This window comes from Engystomops pustulosus, chromosome 1 (assembly GCF_040894005.1).
Source record: "Engystomops pustulosus chromosome 1, aEngPut4.maternal, whole genome shotgun sequence".
Classification (NCBI taxonomy): domain Eukaryota; kingdom Metazoa; phylum Chordata; class Amphibia; order Anura; family Leptodactylidae; genus Engystomops; species Engystomops pustulosus.
In genome coordinates, this window is record NC_092411.1 from 83,325,791 (window position 1) to 83,346,640 (window position 20,850).

Below are 20,850 nucleotides of genomic sequence, written 5' to 3' on the forward strand. Positions count from 1 at the left end.
GCATGCAAATATGGACGTATATACACGCCAGTTTTCATACGCTTGTGTGCATGAGGCCTTTGGCCAAGCCGATTGTGTTGAGGGAGTCCAGAGAAAAAGCTGTTGGACAAACAGTTGCTTAACCAATAGCTATCTAATGTGCATGGGGGACCAAAGGGCAGGGCTGTATTTTCCATTAGGTACTTGGGGACATGTGCCCAAAGCAACGGGCTAAAGAGGGGGCATGAGCAGCAGGATAACTTTTATTTGTGCAAAAGTAATTAAAAAAAAAAAGTAATACTTGTACACGAACTGTGGCAACAGAATGACAGTGTTAGGCCCCTTACACACGAGCGTTGCATTTCACGTCAGGGTACAATGCGTGAAAAACTGACGTTTTTGGCTGCGTTTTTGTTCCATTTTTCCTTGGGGTCATTAGCGTTTTTGCGTTTTTCATGCGCGTGTTGTTTGCGGTTTTCTGCGTTTTCGGTGCGTTTTTCACGCACGTTTTTTAAGTCAATGGGACTTTTTCAAAGGGACCATGGTTCGGGAATAAAATGTGTTATTTAATTGAAAAAGAATGTCTTCATATAAGTTAGCAGATGTATGCAAACATCTGCAATCTTTTCTTCACTGTTCTGCGCGTATATTATCTCCCGACAAGTTAGCAGATGTGAAGAATAGAATAAAAACGGTGAACACGGTGAACACAGGATCATTTAAGTGAAAAACACAGTAAAGAACACAGTGAAGAATAGATTACAGATGTTCGGCACATCTGCTTACCTGTCGGAAGATACGCGCGGAGCGGTGCGAACAAAATAGCATGTGAAGAACAATATATATGTGTGAAGAACACATTGCAGATGTATGGAAATATCTGCAATGTGTTCTTTACACACATTGTTCTTCACATGCTATTTTGTTCGCACCGTTCCGCGCGTATCTCCCGACAAGTAAGCAGATGTGCCGAAAATCTGTAATCTATTCTTCACTGTGTTCTTCACTGTGTTTTTCACTTAAATGATCCTGTGTTCACTGTTTTTATTCTATTCTTCACAGTTTTTTTTTTTTTTAATTAAATGCTCGATCTCGAGCAGGGGAATTATTCATGTGACCTAGCAACCCATCCATTTAAAACGCATTGCACTTGCAATGCTTGCGAGTGCAATGCATTTTTGATGCGTCTCCAGAGACTTGAATATGGCGGGAAAAACTAATGCAAGCACGCGCGTGAAAAACAACGCAAATGAGGAAAGGCCCATTGGAAACAATGGGACAGAGTGCAATGCAAGTTCTGTGCGTCAAAAGCACGCGCAGAACTCGCGCGTAGAAGGGGCCTTATATACACTTAAAAGGGTATTCAGGGAATATGAACTTCTGATACAACAACCCATAATCCTATAAACAAATACAACAAAACTCAATGCCACTAACCCCTTCGGGACTCAGCCCTTTTTAGTTTTTGCGTTTCTGTTTTTTTTACTCCCCTCATTCCAAAAGTGATAACTTTTTTAATTTTACATTTACAGAGATGTGTGAGGCTTGTTATCTGCGGGACAAATTGTACTTTTTAGTGGTGGCATTTCATATTCCATGTAATCTACTGGAATGCTGGAAAAAATTCCAAGTGCCGTGTCATTGACAAAAAACACATTCGTGGCGTTTTCTTGTGGGCTCTGTTTTTACGGGTTTTATTCTGCGCTCCAAATGAAAAATGACACTTTTACTTTATTCTTTGGGTTGCTATGATCACAGGGATACAAAATTGATATACTTTTTTAAAATCTATTCAAACCTATCTTTTGCACATATTTTCTATTTTGCCAATAATTTTTTCATATTTTGATGTACAGACCTAGGTAAGGTGTTATTTTTTGCAATATGTGCTGGGGTATCCATTTATATAAATTTGGGACCCATATAACCGTTTGATCATTTTTTAAATTCAAATATTCATGGATGGAAACATTTTGAGGCATTTTGGGACATGGCGATACCTATTATGATTATTAATTTTACTGTTTATTTACTGTTTAGTTACTGTTTTTTACAATTTAATTTTTTTTTTTTACACCATTATTTCAGACCCTCCAGGGTACTTTAACCCTGGAAGGTCTGATTGCTAATACTATATACTGCAATTCTACTGTATTGCAGTATACAGCAATATCACTACTGATCTCTAATAGCCTGCCATAGAGATCATTACAACTGGCAAGCCTAGGAGTCTCAATGAGACTCTAGGCTGCCATGGCAACCGATCGTCGCCCTTCGATTACGTCAAGAGGGGGTGGCGATCAGCCGTCCAAGATGGTGGTATGGAATGGTAAGTTAGGTGCTGCGGTCGGGTTTGAACGCAGCACCTAACAGGTTAACTTCCGCAATTGGGATCGCCGCAGTAACAGGCTGGTGTCAACTATATTATACTGCTGCCACCCGCTGTGTATGGAGAGAGCTCAGCCGGGAGCCCTCTCCAAACACCCCCCACAGCACCAGGACGTTATAGTACACAAAATCACAAAATGGAGCTTAAATAGTTTCCTTTCATGATTCGCAAAAGTATGTGGAGTTATTTCCTAGATGGCTGCCATCTACATCTACATGTCCCATGATCCTTCAATTCTCAGTAACCCCTCCTCCCTCTTATGCACTGCTCCCAGTGATGATGTAACAAACTGTCCTGCTCTGTTACTATAGTAATGATGTGTAACTGGATGCACTGCAACCAACAGATTACAGCCAAATAGTGATGATCACATGACCTGCCGAGGCATGTGATTATTATTATTTAATTATAGAGCACCATTAATTCCATGGTGCTATACAATCAGTAGGGGTTCACATACATAACATTAAGACAAAAACAAGTGCAAGTACAAAATACAGAACTACAGTCATCAGGAGACAAGTAGGACGAGGACCCTGTCTGTGAGGGCTCACAATCTATACGGTGGGGGGGGGGGGGGGGGGATAGAGACATGAGGTAAGGGAGCAATGCAGTTAATGTACGTTGTATGCGAACCTAAACAGGTGAGTCTTTGGGTTACGTTTGAAGGTTTGGAAAGTGGGGGACAGTCTGACACATTTTGGTAGAGAGTTCCAGCTAATGGGAGATGCACAGGAGAAGTCTCGGATGTGGTTCCGAGAAGAGAGGATGGTAATAGAGTGAAGCTGAAGGTCCTGTGAGGAATGGAGATACGTGTGGGGCGGTATTACCTGATGAGTTCAGAGATATATGGAGGGGACATGATGTGGATGGCTTTGTAGGTCATGGTTAGTATTTGAAATTGAATTCGCTGTGCGATGGGTCACCAGTGGAGAGACTGACAGGGAGGAGATGCAGTGGAGAATCGAGGAGACAGATGTTCTTGAGATGGAGGTGGCAGGTTGTAGTAAGAACCTGGATGTGAGGCTTAAAGGATAAGGCAGAATCAAAGGTGGCTCCAAGGAAGCGGACTTTAGGGACCGGGGACAGTGTGGAGACATGAATTGTGACTGTTAGGTCAGGTGGGAGGGATGTTTTAGGTGGAGGAAAGATTATGAGTTCTGTTTTGTCCATGTTAAGTTTAAGAAAATTGGAAGAGAAAAAGGAGGATGTGGCTGACAGACGCTCTGGAATTCTGGCTAGAAGAAAGGAGATATCTGGACCAGAAATATAGATCTGTGTGTCATCTGCATATGAATGCCCACAAGCTTTTTTTTTTTTTACTAAGGGGAGCAAAATTTTAAACAACAACTAATTACATATTAAGCAAAAAATACAGCAATAACAGCTATGTGCTGCACACCTCTCTCATGGAGCTACAAACACTCAAGGGTTGATCCAGTAAACCCAAATTGTAAAACATAGAAAATAAGTTCTGACCGGAGCTCCCGATTCCCTTGCTTCCGTGTGTCGGAAGAAGAAGCCAAACGCCCCAGAAGAAGCCAAACCGGACGAAACCCAGGGTCGGGCGAGAAAGTGCAGCTGGCGTCCCATATTGGAGTTTTATATGCGCATTTTTATCGCTCTTTTGTGAGTGTTTTTAACCTAAATAAATCCCGAGTGTAAACTGTACTACGCTATCTGCGGGTGAATTTCTTCCAGCGATCTACCGCAACATATGTTGCATACGGAGGAGGTCACAAGAAAAACGCAGGAGTGTTGGTCTGAATAGCGGGGATTCAGAAATTTGTTCTGGAGGAGTGTGAACTGCTCTATTTTGTGAGTGACATTTTGGAAGAGAAAGACACACGGAAGCAAGGAAATCAGGAGCTCCGTTCAGAACTTATTTTCTATAATTACATATTAGCTTATATTTTAAAGACCCATTTAAATATGAATTATGTTTATTCCTGGAATACCCCCTCAAGGAGAGGTCAGAGAGTTATACTATGGGAACTCGTTACTTTCTGGTCTTTTGTAGTTGACTTAGACTCACTGCTACTGTTCCCCGTTTTATTTAACTTCTAAATAACGTCATGACGTCCTCTTTCTATCTTTAAAAAGTTACCGACCATTTACAGAGAGAAAATTTTCCAGCTTCTAGCTAAATACACCAAATCTGTGACTACAGGGTCCAGCTAAGATGAATCTTTTTTTAGTGCCAACATGGCAATTTAAGCAGTATCTAATTGTTCCATGCTCTGCCACAGCTTTTAAGAGTATCGGTGCCCTCAGGACAACAATACCAATGGAGGGGAGGAGAGAGAGTCCACATAATCATTGTAGTTTCCCCTTAGCCCTCAGGATGATTGATATGAGGAAATATAATCCACCTTCTCATTCTTCCTGCAGTCCCAATAATAATAATAATTATTTTATTTATATACACACAGCACTACAGCTTGCCAAATTGGTTACTGTCCCCATGGGGCTCACAATCTAATCAACCTACCAGTATGTTTTGGAGTGTGGGAGGAAAGCAAACACAGAGAGAACATACAAACTCTTTGCAGATCTTGATCTGGATGGGACTTGAACCCAGGACCACAGTGCAACAAGGCTGTAGTGCTAACCGCTGAGCCAATTGATGTGTAAATTAATTTATCTTTTCACCCAAAAGTGACACCATAACTGAAGTAGTTTTATTTTTCTGGCTGCATCCATTAATCACAGGCTGTTTTGGGTATAATGATTCAGCTTAATCATGCATATTTATTTGCAGCATGCTGTTAATACTGAAAAAAATCAAGACTGAAATAAAATCACATCTCCATATACCGGGATATATGAGGGGGGATGTTCAGAAGCCATGCAGTCTGCAGAAGACCCGAGGCTATCATGGCAAGCGATCACAGCTCCCCGATGATGTCCCGGGGAGCAACGACCAGAACATCAGAAGAGTTAAAGGGGTATTCTGGGAATATGAACGTCTGACACAAAAACCCACAATGATATAAATAAATGAGTACAACAATACCCAATGCCATTAGTCACCAAACGGAGCTTAAATAGTTTGATTTTATGATTTACAAAATTTATGGCCTATCTAAAGTAGGTGGAGTTATCACCAAGATGGCCGCCACTGGAAACTACAAGTTCCATGACCCTTTAGTTCTCAGTAACTCCTCCCCCCTCTTATGCTCTTCTCCCAGCGATGATGTAACAGGTTTTCTTGCTGTTACCATAGTAATGATCTACACTCACCGGCCACTTTATTAGGTACACCATGCTAGTAACGGGTTGGACCCCCTTTTGCCTTCAGAACTGCCTCAATTCTTCGTGGCATAGATTCAACAAGGTGCTGGAAGCATTCCTCAGAGATTTTGGTCCATATTGACATGATGGCATCACACAGTTGCCGCAGATTTGTCGGCTGCACATCCATGATGCGAATCTCCCGTTCCACCACATCCCAAAGATGCTCTATTGGATTGAGATCTGGTGACTGTGGAGGCCATTTGAGTACAGTGAACTCATTGTCATGTTCAAGAAACCAGTCTGAGATGATTCCAGCTTTATGACATGGCGCATTATCCTGCTGAAAGTAGCCATCAGGTGTTGGGTACATTGTGGTCATAAAGGGATGGACATGGTCAGCAACAATACTCAGGTAGGCTGTGGCGTTGCAACGATGCTCAATCAAACCAGGCAACATTTTTCCAACCTTCCACTGTCCAATTTTGATGAGCTTGTGCAAATTGTAGCCCCAGTTTCCTGTTCTTAGCTGAAAGGAGTGGCACCCGGTGTGGTCTTCTGCTGCTGTAGCCCATCTGCCTCAAAGTTCGACGTACTGTGCGTTCAGAGATGCTCTTCTGCCTACCTTGGTTGTAACGAGTGGTGATTTGAGTCACTGTTGCCTCTCTATCAGCTCGAACCAGTCTGCCCATTCTCCTCTGACCTCTTGCATCAACAAGGCATTTCCGCCCACAGAAATAAAATGTTCCTGTGTAAAGAATTTCTTATAAATGTAGTCATGTTGTCCCTTACAGACTAGATGGCTTCCTCGGATACGGCCAGTTTGCGCAAACAAATTGGTTTTGTATAAGAAATATCCAGGAGTTACTGTAGCCGTCCTGTGGTAATAATTGCGGAATCCTGGTGGTCCGGCAGGACTCTACAGCGCATGTCTGGCAACCTCTGCCAGAGTGTGACGTGGTCGTATCCGCGGAAGCCATCTCGTTTCTAAAGGACAACATGGCTGCTTTTATGAGGAATTATCTTCACACAGGAACATTTTTTTTATTTCTATTAACATACAACTGAAGAAATGTTTACATATGGCAAATGAATTTAATTAAATGTAAATGCCCTGATGGGAATACCCCTTTAAGCCCCAAACCCACGAGTGAGTCTAGTACAAATTTACTCGCATCAAACTTAACTTTGCTGGAATGTTCAACCCAAACGCTCAGAGACCAGAAATGAACTGACATACTGGGCTCAGACTCACTTGTGGGTTTTGGGCCTTATTCTTGACTAAAAATTGTTTGTAGACAGTACAGCAATATGCAAGACCTCTCTTCCAACAATCTCATGGAGCTGTTTAATGTGGGTGCTGGAACATGAAGTACCAGCACACAGACGGCCATCTTACAGTAAGGGAGATGTATAAAAGGTTCCGGTGAATAGACTGGTGCAGATTTAGACTCAACAGTCGTTTTCTGGATAAAACATGCATGATCATGTATTTGGAGTAGTTTAGAACTGTGGAGTCCTTAAGACCACCTATTACTTGACCAAGATGGAAAAATGCCTGGAAAATTCTGGTGTAGACAGGCTGACAAATCTTTCCCAGCGAGTCATTTATTTGTAATACAAGAACGGTAAGCACACAATTTATATCTGATCAAAAACATCATCCAAATCACATAGGTGAAACCATAAACTTTATTTAGACAACTTCTACTGAGACTGTAGAAGTCTGGTAGGCATGTACAGCATTAAATAGAATAGCATGATCCCTGCATATCATGTGGGCCCATACAACACACTGGTCCGGATAACAAGATGTCCAAAGTCTAGTGTTCCTCAGAATGTTCATAACCAGTGGGAAGAGGATTCACGTGTGAATTGTGGAAAAGGCTCTTCACTCCATCTCCCCAAGGGAATTTCTGTAAAAGCACAAAAAAAACAAAACACTCCAGTAAAACTGAAAGGTAGCCTCATAAAAAAAAAAACATGAATTAGAAGCTAAAGTACAAGGTGCAAACTATAAAAATACCAACCATAAACCCTCCAAGGCAACCCGTGTGCTGCTCCCAAACACAAACAGTTCTGCGTCAATTGACGTGGGAAGTCCCCTTATACAAAATTCATTGTTAAAGGGACATGCTCAGCGAGTCTGTATGTAAAATGAAAATTTCTACAGATTATTTCCACTACATGTGGTAGTGACGACAGTAACCTGATCTATCTATTTAGCCATCATAAATGATAATCCTACTCCCAGCAGATCCTGCATTGATGTTGTCCTTGTTCTGATGGGATACATTCATTCTCTGTGCTTTTGATAATAATAATTATTATTTATATAGCGCACACAGATTACGCAGCGCTGCACAAAGCATGACAAATTGGTCCCTGTCCCCAATGGGGCTCACAATCTAAACAACCTAACAGTATGTTTTGAGTGAGGGAGGAAACCGGAGTACCCGGAGGAGAGAACATACAAACTATTTGCAGATGATGACCTGGGTGGGATTCGAACCCAGGACCCCAGTGCTGCAAGGCAGAAGCGCTACTCACTCAGCCACCGTGCTGCCCTTATAATAAGGACTACAAGCAGTGGCCCTTAAATGTGATATGTAAAAGAAAAATTTGTCACAGACCCTTGCAACATGACCATTACATGCATTTAATAGTATGTGCCAATTCAGGTTTGGGCTACATTAGGCAACAACTCAATTGTTGGGCAAGTTCAGTGCATACACCAGGAAACCTCCAGCTGACACACTGAACATATCCATAAAGCTGTACTGGCAGACAGAGGCATCCGTTTTTCCTCTGTCAGCTCACACGTGCAACTATATGGCATCCATCCTCTGCCGAGGGTATTTTCCCCGAATGTGTCGCGTCACCTGGGAGACCCACAGAACATTGCTGAACCGGAGGATATATCCCACTGTATAATCATACAGTGGGATACGTTGCTTCCCTCCATTGAGAATTCCTTCCAATAGTCCTTACAACAATGGAAATAAATAAGGCATGAATGCAGCCTTTATAGCCCTTGCGCACAAAGGTTTTTATACGGCCATGTTCTACCCGAACAGGTTTAATAAGGTTAGAACACACCCACATTCAGAGTTCATGAACTTCACATATCTGATGTTGAAGTCATCAATATCTAAACCAGAACTCATTTTAAGAGGCAATACTGCTGCACTATGGGAAAGTAAGCTAATAATCCAATCGAGACTATTAGAAGAATCTATTCCTCTAAAACTAGCTGACCAACTTTTAAAAGGGCACAATTTGCAGTGGCACTGGATGATCTGGTGGGTATCCCCTTTCCCCTTTCCATCCTTTCTCTTGTCTTTGATTCTGACAGTCTTCCCAAACAGGGCACCTACAATACCCACATTAGAGCCTCTTACTATATCACCGTCTACGACAACTAGTGGCCATCAGTTAGACAACTGTTTTTACCACCACTAATATTTACTGTCACATATCACAATCTGTGTGACGCACGGCTCTTTTCATCAGGTCCTGCGTGACGAAATCTATGGGATACTAACCTTCCATTTTTAGTTTTTGACCCTCTCCTTCAAAGGCAGTGTACAATTTTAAAACAGCCAACATCTGAGGAATTAATAAAGTGCATATTTATCAAGCAGAATGGGGATGGGATTGGCCTCTAGTTTGTCACTAGCGGTTTTAGATGGAGTTTTTTTTTTTGTCTGTGAAGGTCATTCTATACAAGTACACAATTACCTGCAGATATTATCACCACCGCCCTGTATGTGATCTAGGCCTCTAGTTAGATTTTGGGAAGGGGGAGTAAACTGGTCTAACTTTTACGTGTCAATGTTTGACAGATGTCACAGATGTTATAGTTTAGTAGAAGCCACCATAAAAGGAAGAATGCAGGAGCCCAGAATCGATCTGCCCCTTCCCTCAGTAGGTGCCCGTGGAGAGTGCAGGAGACCACTACACAGCAGCCCCTCAGTAAGTGCAGGAGACCACTACACAGCAGCCCCTCAGTAAGTGCAGGAGACCACTACACAGCAGCCCCTCAGTAAGTGCAGGAGACCACTACACAGCAGCCCCTCAGTAAGTGCAGGAGACCACTACACAGCAGCCCCTCAGTAAGTGCAGGAGACCACTACACAGCAGCCCCTCAGTAAGTGCAGGAGACCACTACACAGCAGCCCCTCAGTAAGTGCCCCGGGGTGAGAGCAGGAGACCACTACACAGCTGCCCCGCAGTAAGTGCCCCAGGTTGAGTGCAGGAGAACACTACACAGCAGCCCCTCAGTAAGTGCCCCGGGGTGAGTGCAGGAGACCACTACACAGCTGCCCCGCAGTAAGTGCCCCGGGTTGATTACCTTGGTCCGGATGCGGAGGTGCTCGTAGGGTACGAATTCGGGCGGAGGCTCATGGTGTTGGGCCTTCAGGTAGGCGTTCAGCATGCACACGGCCACGCCGGGCAGCGCCACTACGAAGGTCAGGATCTTCCAGGTGCGAGCTGTGAAGAGAGAGCAGACAGACACTCAGAGCCCGCGGTGACCTTCACTGACAGCGCCTGAAGGTGACAGCCGGACACAGACTGCCGCCCCGGATCTACGCTGTACCTGCATCTCCGTGCTCTGCATGAGCCGCCGCCGAGAACAGGCGACCACGATTTGCCACAGAACGACCAAGGATGCCAGAGAGTCTGCACAACGCCGCCATGATGTCCCTCACTGTGAGCGGATGCGGACGTGAGAAACCTGTTGTACAGGAGAGCGGAAGAGGCGGGGCGCACAGGGCTGCGCATGCGTTTCAGCCAATGCCCGAAGAACGTCCTCAACTTGAAGGGAAGTGCAAGAGGAGGGGCTGTGACAAGGACGATGAGGAGGGCGACTACCACGTGACGTGGTGTCAGCAAAGCCATGAAAGGAGAGTGGCTGCTATATACATGTTACTGAGAATCTTCATGGTTGTTTTTTCTAAATAAGTCTAGCTCCAGTGCATAGAGATAGACTGTATGTGGGGATTATTCGTAGCAGTAAGTGGGAATGTAATCAGCCCCAAGTAATCACTGTATACAGCTCCCCCAGCAATCACTGTATACAGCTCCCCGAGCAATCACTGTATACAGCTCCCCCAGCAATCACTATATACAGCAACCACTGTATACAGCTCCCCCAGCAATCATTGTAATCAGCCCCAAGTAATCACTATATACAGATCCCCCCAGCAATCACTATATACAGCTCCCCCAGCAACCACTGTATACAGTTCCTCCAGCAACCACTGTATACAGCTCCCCCAGCAACCACTGTACACAGCTCCCCCCCGCAATCACTGTAATCAGCCCCAACTAATCACTATATGTATATATATCAGCTCCCCCAGCAACCACTGTATACAGCTCCCCCAGCAATCACTGTAATCAGCCCCAACTAATCACTATATACAGCTCCCCCCAGCAATCACTGTATACAGCTCCCCCAGCAATCACTATTTACAGCTCCCCCAGCAATCACTATATACAGCTCCCAGCAATCACTGTATACAGCTCCCCCAGCAATCGCTGTATACAGCTCCCCCAGCAATCACTGTATACAGCCCCCCAGCAATCACTGTATACAGCTCCCCCAGCAATCACTATATACAGCTCCCCCAGCAATCACTGTATACAGCTCCTCCAGCAATCACTGTATACAGCTCCCCCAGCAATCACTATATACAGCTCCCCCAGCAATCACTATATACAGCTCCCCCAGCAATCACTGTATACAGCTCCTCCAGCAATCACTGTATACAGCTCCCCCAGCAATCACTATATACAGCTCCCCCAGCAATCACTATATAAGACTCCCCCAGCAATCACTGTATACAGCTCCCCCAGCAATCGCTGTATACAGCTCCCCCAGCAATCACTGTATACAGCTCCTCCAGCAATCACTGTATACAGCTCCCCCAGCAATCATTGTATACAGCTCCCCCAGCAATCAATGTATACAGCTCCCCAAGCAATCACTGTATACAGCTCCCCCAGCAATCACTATGTACAGCTCCCCCCAGCAATCACTATATACAGCTCCCCCAGCAGCCACTATATACAGTTCCCCCAGCAATCACTGTATACAGCTCCCCCAGCTTTATACAGTGGTTGCTGGGTGAGCTGTATATAATGGTTGCTGAAGGAGCTGTATACAGCGATTACTGTCAGAGCTGTATACAGCTCCTTCAGCAACCATTATATACAGCTCACCCAGCAACCACTGTATAAAGCTCCCCCAGCATTCACCGTATACAGCTCACCCAGCAATCACTATATACAGTCCCCCTATAATAACTATATACACCCCCTATAACTACATACAGTCCCCCTAGAACTTTATACAGCCCCCCTATAACTATATACAGTCCCCCTACAACTATTTACAGCCCCCTAGAATAACTATATACAGTCCCCCTAGAATAACTATATACAGTCCCTCTAGAATAACCATATATAGTCCCCCTATAATAAACTATATACAGTCCCCCTAGAATAACTACATACAGTCCCCCTAGAATAACTACATACAGTCCCCCTAGAATAACTATATACAGCCCCCTAGAATAACTATATACAGCCCCCTAGAATAACTACATACAGTAATCCTATAACTATATACAGTCCCCCTATAATAACTATATACAGTCCCCCTAGAATAACTATAGACAGTCCCCCTAGAATAACTATACACAGTCCCCCTATAATAACTAAATACAGTCCCCATATAACTATATACTGTCCCCCGATAACAACTATATACAGTCCCCCGATAACAACTACATACAGTCCCCCTATAATAACTATATACAGTCCCCCGATAACTATATACCGCCCCCTATAACTACATACAGCCCCCTATAATAACTAAATACAGCCTCCCTATTATAAATAACTATATACAACCCCCCTATCATAACTATATACAGTCCTAGGTATAAATAATAAAAGTGTTCTCACTTTCCATCGTTCCCCCGATGCACACCGTCCTCATCCTCCCTCGCGTTGTTAGGGTGGATGTAAACAAATGTGGCGGCGCCATTCTACATGGCAGGAAGCTGCCATCTTTGCTCAAACCCGATCGTCTATGACAGAGCAGGGAACTTATTGTTCCCTCGCTCTGCCGTAGACTAAATTAAGGACACCGGTGGGCCTGGGGCCAAATAAGTCCCCCGAATAACACATTAACATTTTGTTTAATGTTTAATGTTTTGTAAACACAAATGTTAACAGTAATGTAATTAGGCTAATCAACTCTCAGCTGCAATGCAAATGCAACCAAAGCGCAACGTGTGAATGCACCCTTAGGCCGGCGCCACACAGGGCGCTTTGTCTGCGCTTGCAAACACAAACGCAGACAAAGTCGCGCCCACCGGGGCGGGCCTCGGCTCGATCGCATCGGCATTTCTATGGAAACGCCTGCGATCGGGAACGAGCTGCCGGTGTTTTGCGTTAAATTAGGCCTGAGGATACTCCATCAAAAGCATTTTTTTCTAGAAAGGCCCCTTTTAAAAAATATTATTGAGGACACCCACCACAACACCTGTCACCCCCCAATATAACACCAAAATATATACATATATATATGAACACCTTAAAGTCGAGACCTGTAATAGTACGACATAGCAGTGTCATTAAGGTTGTACAGGTAGGAATCACAACCTCCTCTCTTTTCATTGCAAATAACTGCTGTATTGTACAACAAACACCTTCCGCTTAGTCCTGCGATCACTGCAGGTACAGATCTTGAGTGTTCACTGTTTAAAGTGAACCTGTCATCAGGAGCCCTTTTTCAGGCTCCCCCATGTCCCCATAGATAATAGTATACACATTGCTAAAAAGGTTTTATAGTAAAACTAGCTTTTTCCAAAAAAAAAAAAATTTAGAAGAAAGTTTACCTTTCTGTATGCAGAGCTGTGTCCCTAGTCCCATGGGAGTGGCCAGTGAGGAATAGTCCCCCCCCCCCCTCAGGAAAATGCTCCGTCATGCATCAAAGTAAATAATAATAATAATATAATACATAAATAAACCTCATATTGTCCAAATCATTGCTTTTTGGTTATAATAATTTGAGAATTGTGGAAAATGGTGAAATGTAAAAAAATTAATAAAAGACCAGGTGACCAGGTTACTTCAGTTCAGCTTCCATGCATTTGAAAATGAGCTAGGTTGCAGTGACATAGTTCAGCCTTTACACAGAGCAGAGCTGTCGCCTTACTTCTTCTGTGCTGAGAACAGACGATCTGTTGAAGCGGTGCCCTTTGGACCCCCATCAACCTGACATTGATGAGCTACAGGTCAAGCTTGAGTTGGGCCCCTTTCACACTTCTGCACGTGTATTTGATGTGCAGAATTTGCTTTGCACATTTTTTCAATGTTTTTTTTCAGACTTGCTATATTTTTCACGCATACACACACATTTTTTTAACGCATGTTTAAATCTCGGCATGCTCTACTTGCACGTGAAAAACGCACCACACAAGTCTATGGATCTAAAACGCATTACACTCTGAGACACATGCAAGTCCAATACAAGTGCAATGCGTTTTTCACTGATCAATTGCCATAGAAAAGAAAGAGCTCAGTCCTGAGGGCGCGTTCACACGTTGTGTTTTGACCTGCGTTTTCATTGTGTTTGAAATGCATATACAACAGCTGAGAAGGGGTGATTTGCCTAATTACATCACTGTTAACATTTCCGTTTACAAAACGCATCATAAACACAATGTTAACGCATGTGTTAACAACACGTTAATGCATAGATTTTGTTAACACATGCGCTAACATTGCGTTTACAAACGTAAACAGTAATGTAATTAGGCAAATCACCTCTCATCAGCTGTTGTATATGCGTTTCAAACGCAATGAAAACGCAGGTCAAAACGCAACGTGTGAACGCGCCCTGAGGGTGCGATCGCGTTATGAATGGACGCCTAGCGGTACGTGTGACTGCGGCCATAGATGCTCCACTAGGGAATTCTGGGAAGTATGTAAAAACGTTTTCCAAGGTGTTAAATGGAAAAGTATGCCTCCTTTTGCAATCCAGTCCCCCCCCCCCCACCTGTTCCAAGGTGGGGGCGGGTGGGGGGACAATTACATTGGCAGATGATGAACATCATCTTCTTAGGGAGTCTCTTCTCCTTCTGAAAGGCATAGAGCCAGGTCTTACTTGACCTAGGCTAAGCCAATTAGGCACTTCATTTAGAGGCATATTCAGGAATAGGAATAATCAGAGAGATCTTCTGGCTTCCGCAAAAAGAAGTTGTGGCCGTTGTGTCTGACAATTAAGTGAAAGGGGTCCCCCCAGCAGTTAGTGGCCCCCAGCTCTTTGATGCTCTGAAACAGCGGTTGCAGCAAGCGCCTCATATTTAGAGTGCAGGTAGAGACATCCGGGTAGATATGTATCTCAGTCCCATCTACCTGGATAGTGCCCTCAGACCAGGCTGCACGGGTAATCTTGTCGTTATCGTTGAAGTAATTAGGAGTAATTATGACATCCTTGACACTCTATGAATGCGGTCTACAAATAGCTCTGCGTCTAAAGGCCGGCGTAGCAATTTGTTTAAGCTGGACGTTGCCCTTTCTGACAGGTTATCATTAGGGAGGATCTCAGGAAGGCCTTTAATAGAAACGTTATTTCTCCTGCCTCTATTTTGTCAGTCATCTAGGAGGAGAGCCAAATGTTGCATATGATGTCTTGAACTACTAACTTTTCACTCCAGGGCAGAGACACTATCAACCAGGGAGACAATAGCATTTTCAGTGTGTGCAGTGCAAGTTGCAAGTGTCTCAATATCTTCTCTAATGCCTTCTAGGGCCTGCTGATGAGAGGCCTCCACTCTTTGAATCACAGAATCTAAGGGAGTGCCTGAATGAATGCCCTGAGGAGCTGAAACTTTGAGTGGATTGTGCCTCCAAATGCGTCTGTGGGAGGAGGGGGGGGCAGAGTAGCTCCGGGGGCTCTCTTGTCAGCTTGCCCATCCGGGGTTTGAAAACTGCTCTGGCTCCTGCATTAGTGGGGAACGTGAGCACTTATATGGGGCAGACATTGCGCTGGCTCCCTCTCCCCAGCTGGTGCCGCCTGAAGTGTGGCTGTTGATGGGAACAGGCGCCATATTGGAATCAGAAGGTGGATCCATCTCCTCCCACTGTTTGTGCTTGTGTCGGGGTGTATACCCTCATTGTGGGGCAGAAGCGGAGAGGCTCCAATCTCCTCTGTCGGCTCCTCCGGGAGAGTGACAGGTGACATGTGCGGGCGCCATGTTAGGTCTGTACGGCAGGTCCATCACTTCCCACGGCTGATGTCGTAACCTGTCTAGGCTCTGCTCCAGGGCCAAATGCCGATGTGGATCCGGTCTGGACCGCACTCCTACCCCTCCTGCCCGACATGTTCAGAGTCCGGGATCAACGCTGCCGGATATGTAATGGCACCTGATGTGAGCGTCCTCACTCCGACATGTTCAAGCCACGCCCCGAGACTGCTGTGTCTTAGTGTCTGCTCTCATCCCGGTAGAGCTAGCCATTTTTGGCTAAAAGGGTAAATTCGTAAAGACAACCTAGATGACGGCTATAAAGGACACTTTTTATAAGAATTGCTCCTTCTTGTGTTATCGATGTGAGTTATTTGGAAAGAATATATTTTAAAGGGGTTGTCCACTTTCATCTACTTTTCTTGTGGGGCTTTGGGGTTGGCCAACAATGATTTTTGTCACTTACCTTCTCATGAAATTCTCAAGCATTGTCTTAATCCACCTTGGGGATTCGGCAAGGCTTTCTTCCTTTCCTCGCTGCCTGTCTGGGCCGGCACCCAGACAGGAGGAGCACAGCCCATCTTCTGCTGCTAGCGTTCACAGCTGTGTCTCCACTCAGAAAGCAGAGGCACAGCCTTGATTTCTCAAGCATGGTAACCACCATCATCCTTATATATCTACCCTAAAGTGTAGAACACATATGCAACATCCCCCATCGGGGCCTAGCCTTTTCTTGAGGCCTGGAGGCAGCCGGGGCCCAGAATACTGGGGTGGCTGGCGCTTGCGGCCTAGGCACGCTAATGTCATGGTGCTTGGTATGGGAACCGGAGGGCTGACCCACAGCTTGGCAGGTCTCCAGCAGGTGGTGTGTACAAGAAATATGGAGGGAGAGGCTGATGTATTGGTTCTCCCTGGAACAACCCCTTAATGTTTGTAATATATGTCCCTGGGTGATGGATGGGGAGCCCGTGGTGGTACAGCCCTATCCAGGGATCAGACGGAGGCAACGTTGTGCAAAATAATTTATTGACCAACAGCAGACAACAGGCCTAAACGATTCACAGCAGAACTGATACTGGAGTGGTCATGGAGAGATGTCATCAGGAATTGGTTCACCAGCCTGGTAGTAGATGCAGGCTGGGATGGAGCTGTGTCCAGTTGTGGATGCTGCAGCTTTTGTCCTGGGTTTAGCTGAGTGTTAGCCCTGATGGTGGACTTTCTCTCTCTTCACTCTGTCTGTGACAGGATGTGCTCACAGGGGAGAGCTAGTGGTAAGGAGCTTGAGCTCTAAGAGCTTTCTGGAACCTCAGAGGCCTAAGAACTAAGAGAACTCAAAGTATGGACCTAAGAACTCCCTCCCCTCCCTGTCCCGGGGTTTTTTTTATTATCCTGGTCAGATGGTGGCTCACTCTCCAATCACACTTCAGTATACATGGTGAAATACAATTGGCTGATAACTCACATCAACTTAACCCTCGCATGTTCAGGCGGAATCTACAGCTGCTAATTACCTCAGACTTACTGCATTCTCTGTCAAGGAGTTGATCAGACTCACTGGATGGGTTCTAACACGTTGACGGCCTTTTTCGCAACTGCCCCCTTGCCTATACATTGGCAGGGGTGTTGCACATAGATACATAAACCACCATCACATATATAAATAAACCTACTACGAAGTTGTGTAGCTCCAATGCATTGGACGGGCATCTATCTTTTTTGGGGCCCAATTTTAGATTTGAAATGTGATGTTTTATTTTGTTTTTACTGTATTTGCTGTACCGTCCATCCAAAAAGTGAAACAAAGCCAATAATAAATGCCTCCCATGTCTTCCATTACCCAGCTCATTCTATTTGTGAGATTTTTGTTTCCACAGTTCCCTTTTTCTCCACAAGGTGTCAGATTCTTCTAAATGTAGGAATAAATAAATGAATGCCGGAGTTTCTCAATGTGATGTCCCTTTGCCATGCACTGGCATAATATTGCCTTCCTTGGATCCCAGTTGTTACAAGGGTTTCCAGCCTTTTTCTACGTACAGATGGTCCCCTTCTCAAGGACACCAAACTTACAGACGACCCCTAGTTACAGACGGACCCCCTGCCCCCTGTAACCTCTTGTAGAGCTCCCTGGATGCTTTACTTTAGTTTCAGGCTGTAATGAAGTTTTATTGATAATCCTTGGTCCCATTACAGCAAAAAATGTTGAAAATCCAAATGTCACTGGGACAATTTATTTTTTTTGTCTAGAACTACAATATACAGTTCCAACTTACATACAAATTCAACTTAAGTATAAACCTAGTAGGAACCTATCTTGCATGTAACCCGGGGCCTGCCTGTATTTATATATTTTTTAATGGACAGACAAAATAAAGGGCAGGAACACACAGGTTATCTGTAGTAGGTTGCCACTGTGAAATCACTGGTAGCTAATTCTCAGAGACTTTTGGTTGAAGGGATTTAAATTCATTCTACTCAAATGCTGCATAAATCCACACAGTCACATGACATCATGTAGACCATCGGTGCAGGTTTTTCCCAAGGTTTTTAACCTTTGCAATACAAAGGTTGAATGCTGCAGGATGTGCATTTTCTGTAGACTTTCCACTTTCCAGAATTTTTACCATCTTGTGGGTAACCGTTGCCAAGTTTTTCGACTGGCATACAAGCTCTTAAGTATCCATACTATGTGTTTAACACATTTCTGTTTTTTTCAGCAGTCCATGTAAAAATTTTTGCAGCATATCTTATTTTTTTCACTTTTATGGACCATGGCCTCCAATAGAAGTGAAAGGGGAAATTTATCATACAATTTTCTTGAGTTTGTGGCATAAAAAAAAACGTAAATGGGTTTTTCCCACCATTCAGAGGTAGTGGCTTAAACTTAGATCCTCTGCCAGTACAACACAGTGTAAAGCCCGGTTTATGAATTGCGATTTTTTAAGGGTCATTTGTGTCATTTGTTTTTCACTGATGATGCTGGGGAAACGGGTATATTGCCTTCTAATTAATGTTAAACATTTGAGGACATAAAGAAAAAGGATCAACAAATACCATACGGACATGAAAAAAACACATGCAGGTGAAAAACCAAAGAATAACCATAAACGCACAATGGACACACCATTAAGGCTGCGTTCACACGTAGCATTTGCCTTGCATTTAAAAACACAAGGCAAACCAGCTCAGTAGTGCTCAAGGCGATCACATTGAGGGAGGAGGCAGAGGGATGAGGGAGAGAGCATGGGGAGGGAAGACCTGCTCAGCTCACTGTAACAACAAGTGAAAAGACATCACTGAGGGGCTCTGGAACTCCCTCCCCCAGAGCCCTTCAGGCAACAGGAAAGAAGTGGAGAATTTTATATAGTCAATGTATTCAGTTGATTTCTTAAGATCTAATCTTTAATGAAATTCTGAAAGCATGTCCGTTTAAGTGCTTCAATATAAACTGTTAAAATGTCTATACTTTTTATATTTTAGAACAGGAAACAATAAGCCACACGTGCAGTTTTTCACATGCAGTATTTAAAGCTAAAAGCAGGTGTGGATCATAATGGTGGAGAACATTTAATGGAAAGGTGCTACAACTCCTTTTTTTCATTATTCTCCCAGTTTGTACATCAAAAATTGCATCTGAAAATCTGAAAGTGTGAACGCAGCCAGAAACAACACAAATCTGCTAGCCATGAAGATTTTGGGGCGGCTTCACACAGGCGGTAAAATATAGACTGTATATTGGCCTTACTTGCCAGACTGAACCTGGGACTCAGACTCACAGCATCATAGTCATCCGTGAGTCACTGGCATGAGTACACTACGGGATTGTAGTCCTGCTGGGAGGCAGTGACTCACAGCATCAAAAATAACTATGATGCAGTGAGTCCAGGTTCCCGGGCAGTGTTCAGCCTTAGAAATACGGCTAACATACAGTCCATGTTTTACGGACTAAATTCATCAGAAGATGGCCTTAGGCCTGGGTTGTATAGGGACTTTTTTGTAGCATTACATATTGATTGTAACTATTAAGTGAGAACAGATTTAGCTTGATAGTTTAAATTATACAAAAAGTCCTAGTTATAACCAATGATTACTAATTCATTCCAAAATGGGGAAGGGGAGGTATGTCTCTTCGTATGATCTAGAAAACCAATGCTCTGTACAAACATAAATGATCACTTGTTAGGAGTTTAACTCATATTGTAAGCAGAGGATGCGCTGCCAACATAATTTAACTTAATTCCACTGAAGCGGACCTGCTGGGAAATACAGAGGCGATACATGCAGATTCATCAAGTGCACGTTTGTACATATGCACTTCATGTCAATTTCGATGTAACTTTGCACATTGATTGCAAATGTATTGTAATCTGCAGTGGATATTCCTGAGCAGTCTCATTCACTTTTGCTTCTTCACCAGCTCTCACTGAAAATAAAAGTAATAGCAAGGGCTAAATGGCAGCGCATATTCCTGATGGCCGCTTGCTACATGAAAAGAATCTTCATCTGAAAAAGGGTCCTTGCTGGCCTTACATAATACATTGTTGGCCCACCTTTTGCCCCAGACTATTACATTGTAGTGTCTAGCATTGTACTGTAATTTGAGAGGCTGAGATCTGACTTGGTCCACAATTTCGATTATCTATTATGACGCACTTACGTTTCTGTTTTCTTGTACAGGTCTAACAACCATCCGTTCAGCTACAGCATTCAATAGTTGTTTACTGCTACATTGTGTTCAGTCCTTTTTTCTCTTCTCACAAAACTTTAACAGCTGCTGTGTAGTGGTCCTGCTTATACTCACCCCAGAGCTTTAGCCACAATAAACCGTTATTCACAGTTCTAAAGTCGTTAATCTATTATGTCACATACATGAGATTTTCTGAATGATGTCACCTTTTGACGATCCTCTCTCATGTGACATCAACAATGTCAGCTATAATAAATTGTTAAATATAAAATATAATGACATTTAAGACAGAGGAATTA

General features: G+C 43.8%; 1 protein-coding gene across 1 annotated transcript; it reads right to left on the bottom strand.

Moving 5' to 3' along the window:
• Positions 1-7,276: 7,276 nt before the first annotated feature.
• Positions 7,277-10,385, bottom strand: COX6A1 (cytochrome c oxidase subunit 6A1). The gene is made up of 3 exons (XM_072146209.1): positions 10,203-10,385; positions 9,957-10,096; positions 7,277-7,518 (listed from the first exon to the last, which is right to left on the bottom strand). The coding sequence occupies exons 1-3, from the start codon at positions 10,300-10,302 to the stop codon at positions 7,426-7,428; spliced, it is 333 nt and encodes a 110-aa protein (XP_072002310.1). The 5' UTR covers positions 10,303-10,385; the 3' UTR covers positions 7,277-7,425.
• Between the last annotated feature and the right edge of the window lie 10,465 nt (positions 10,386-20,850).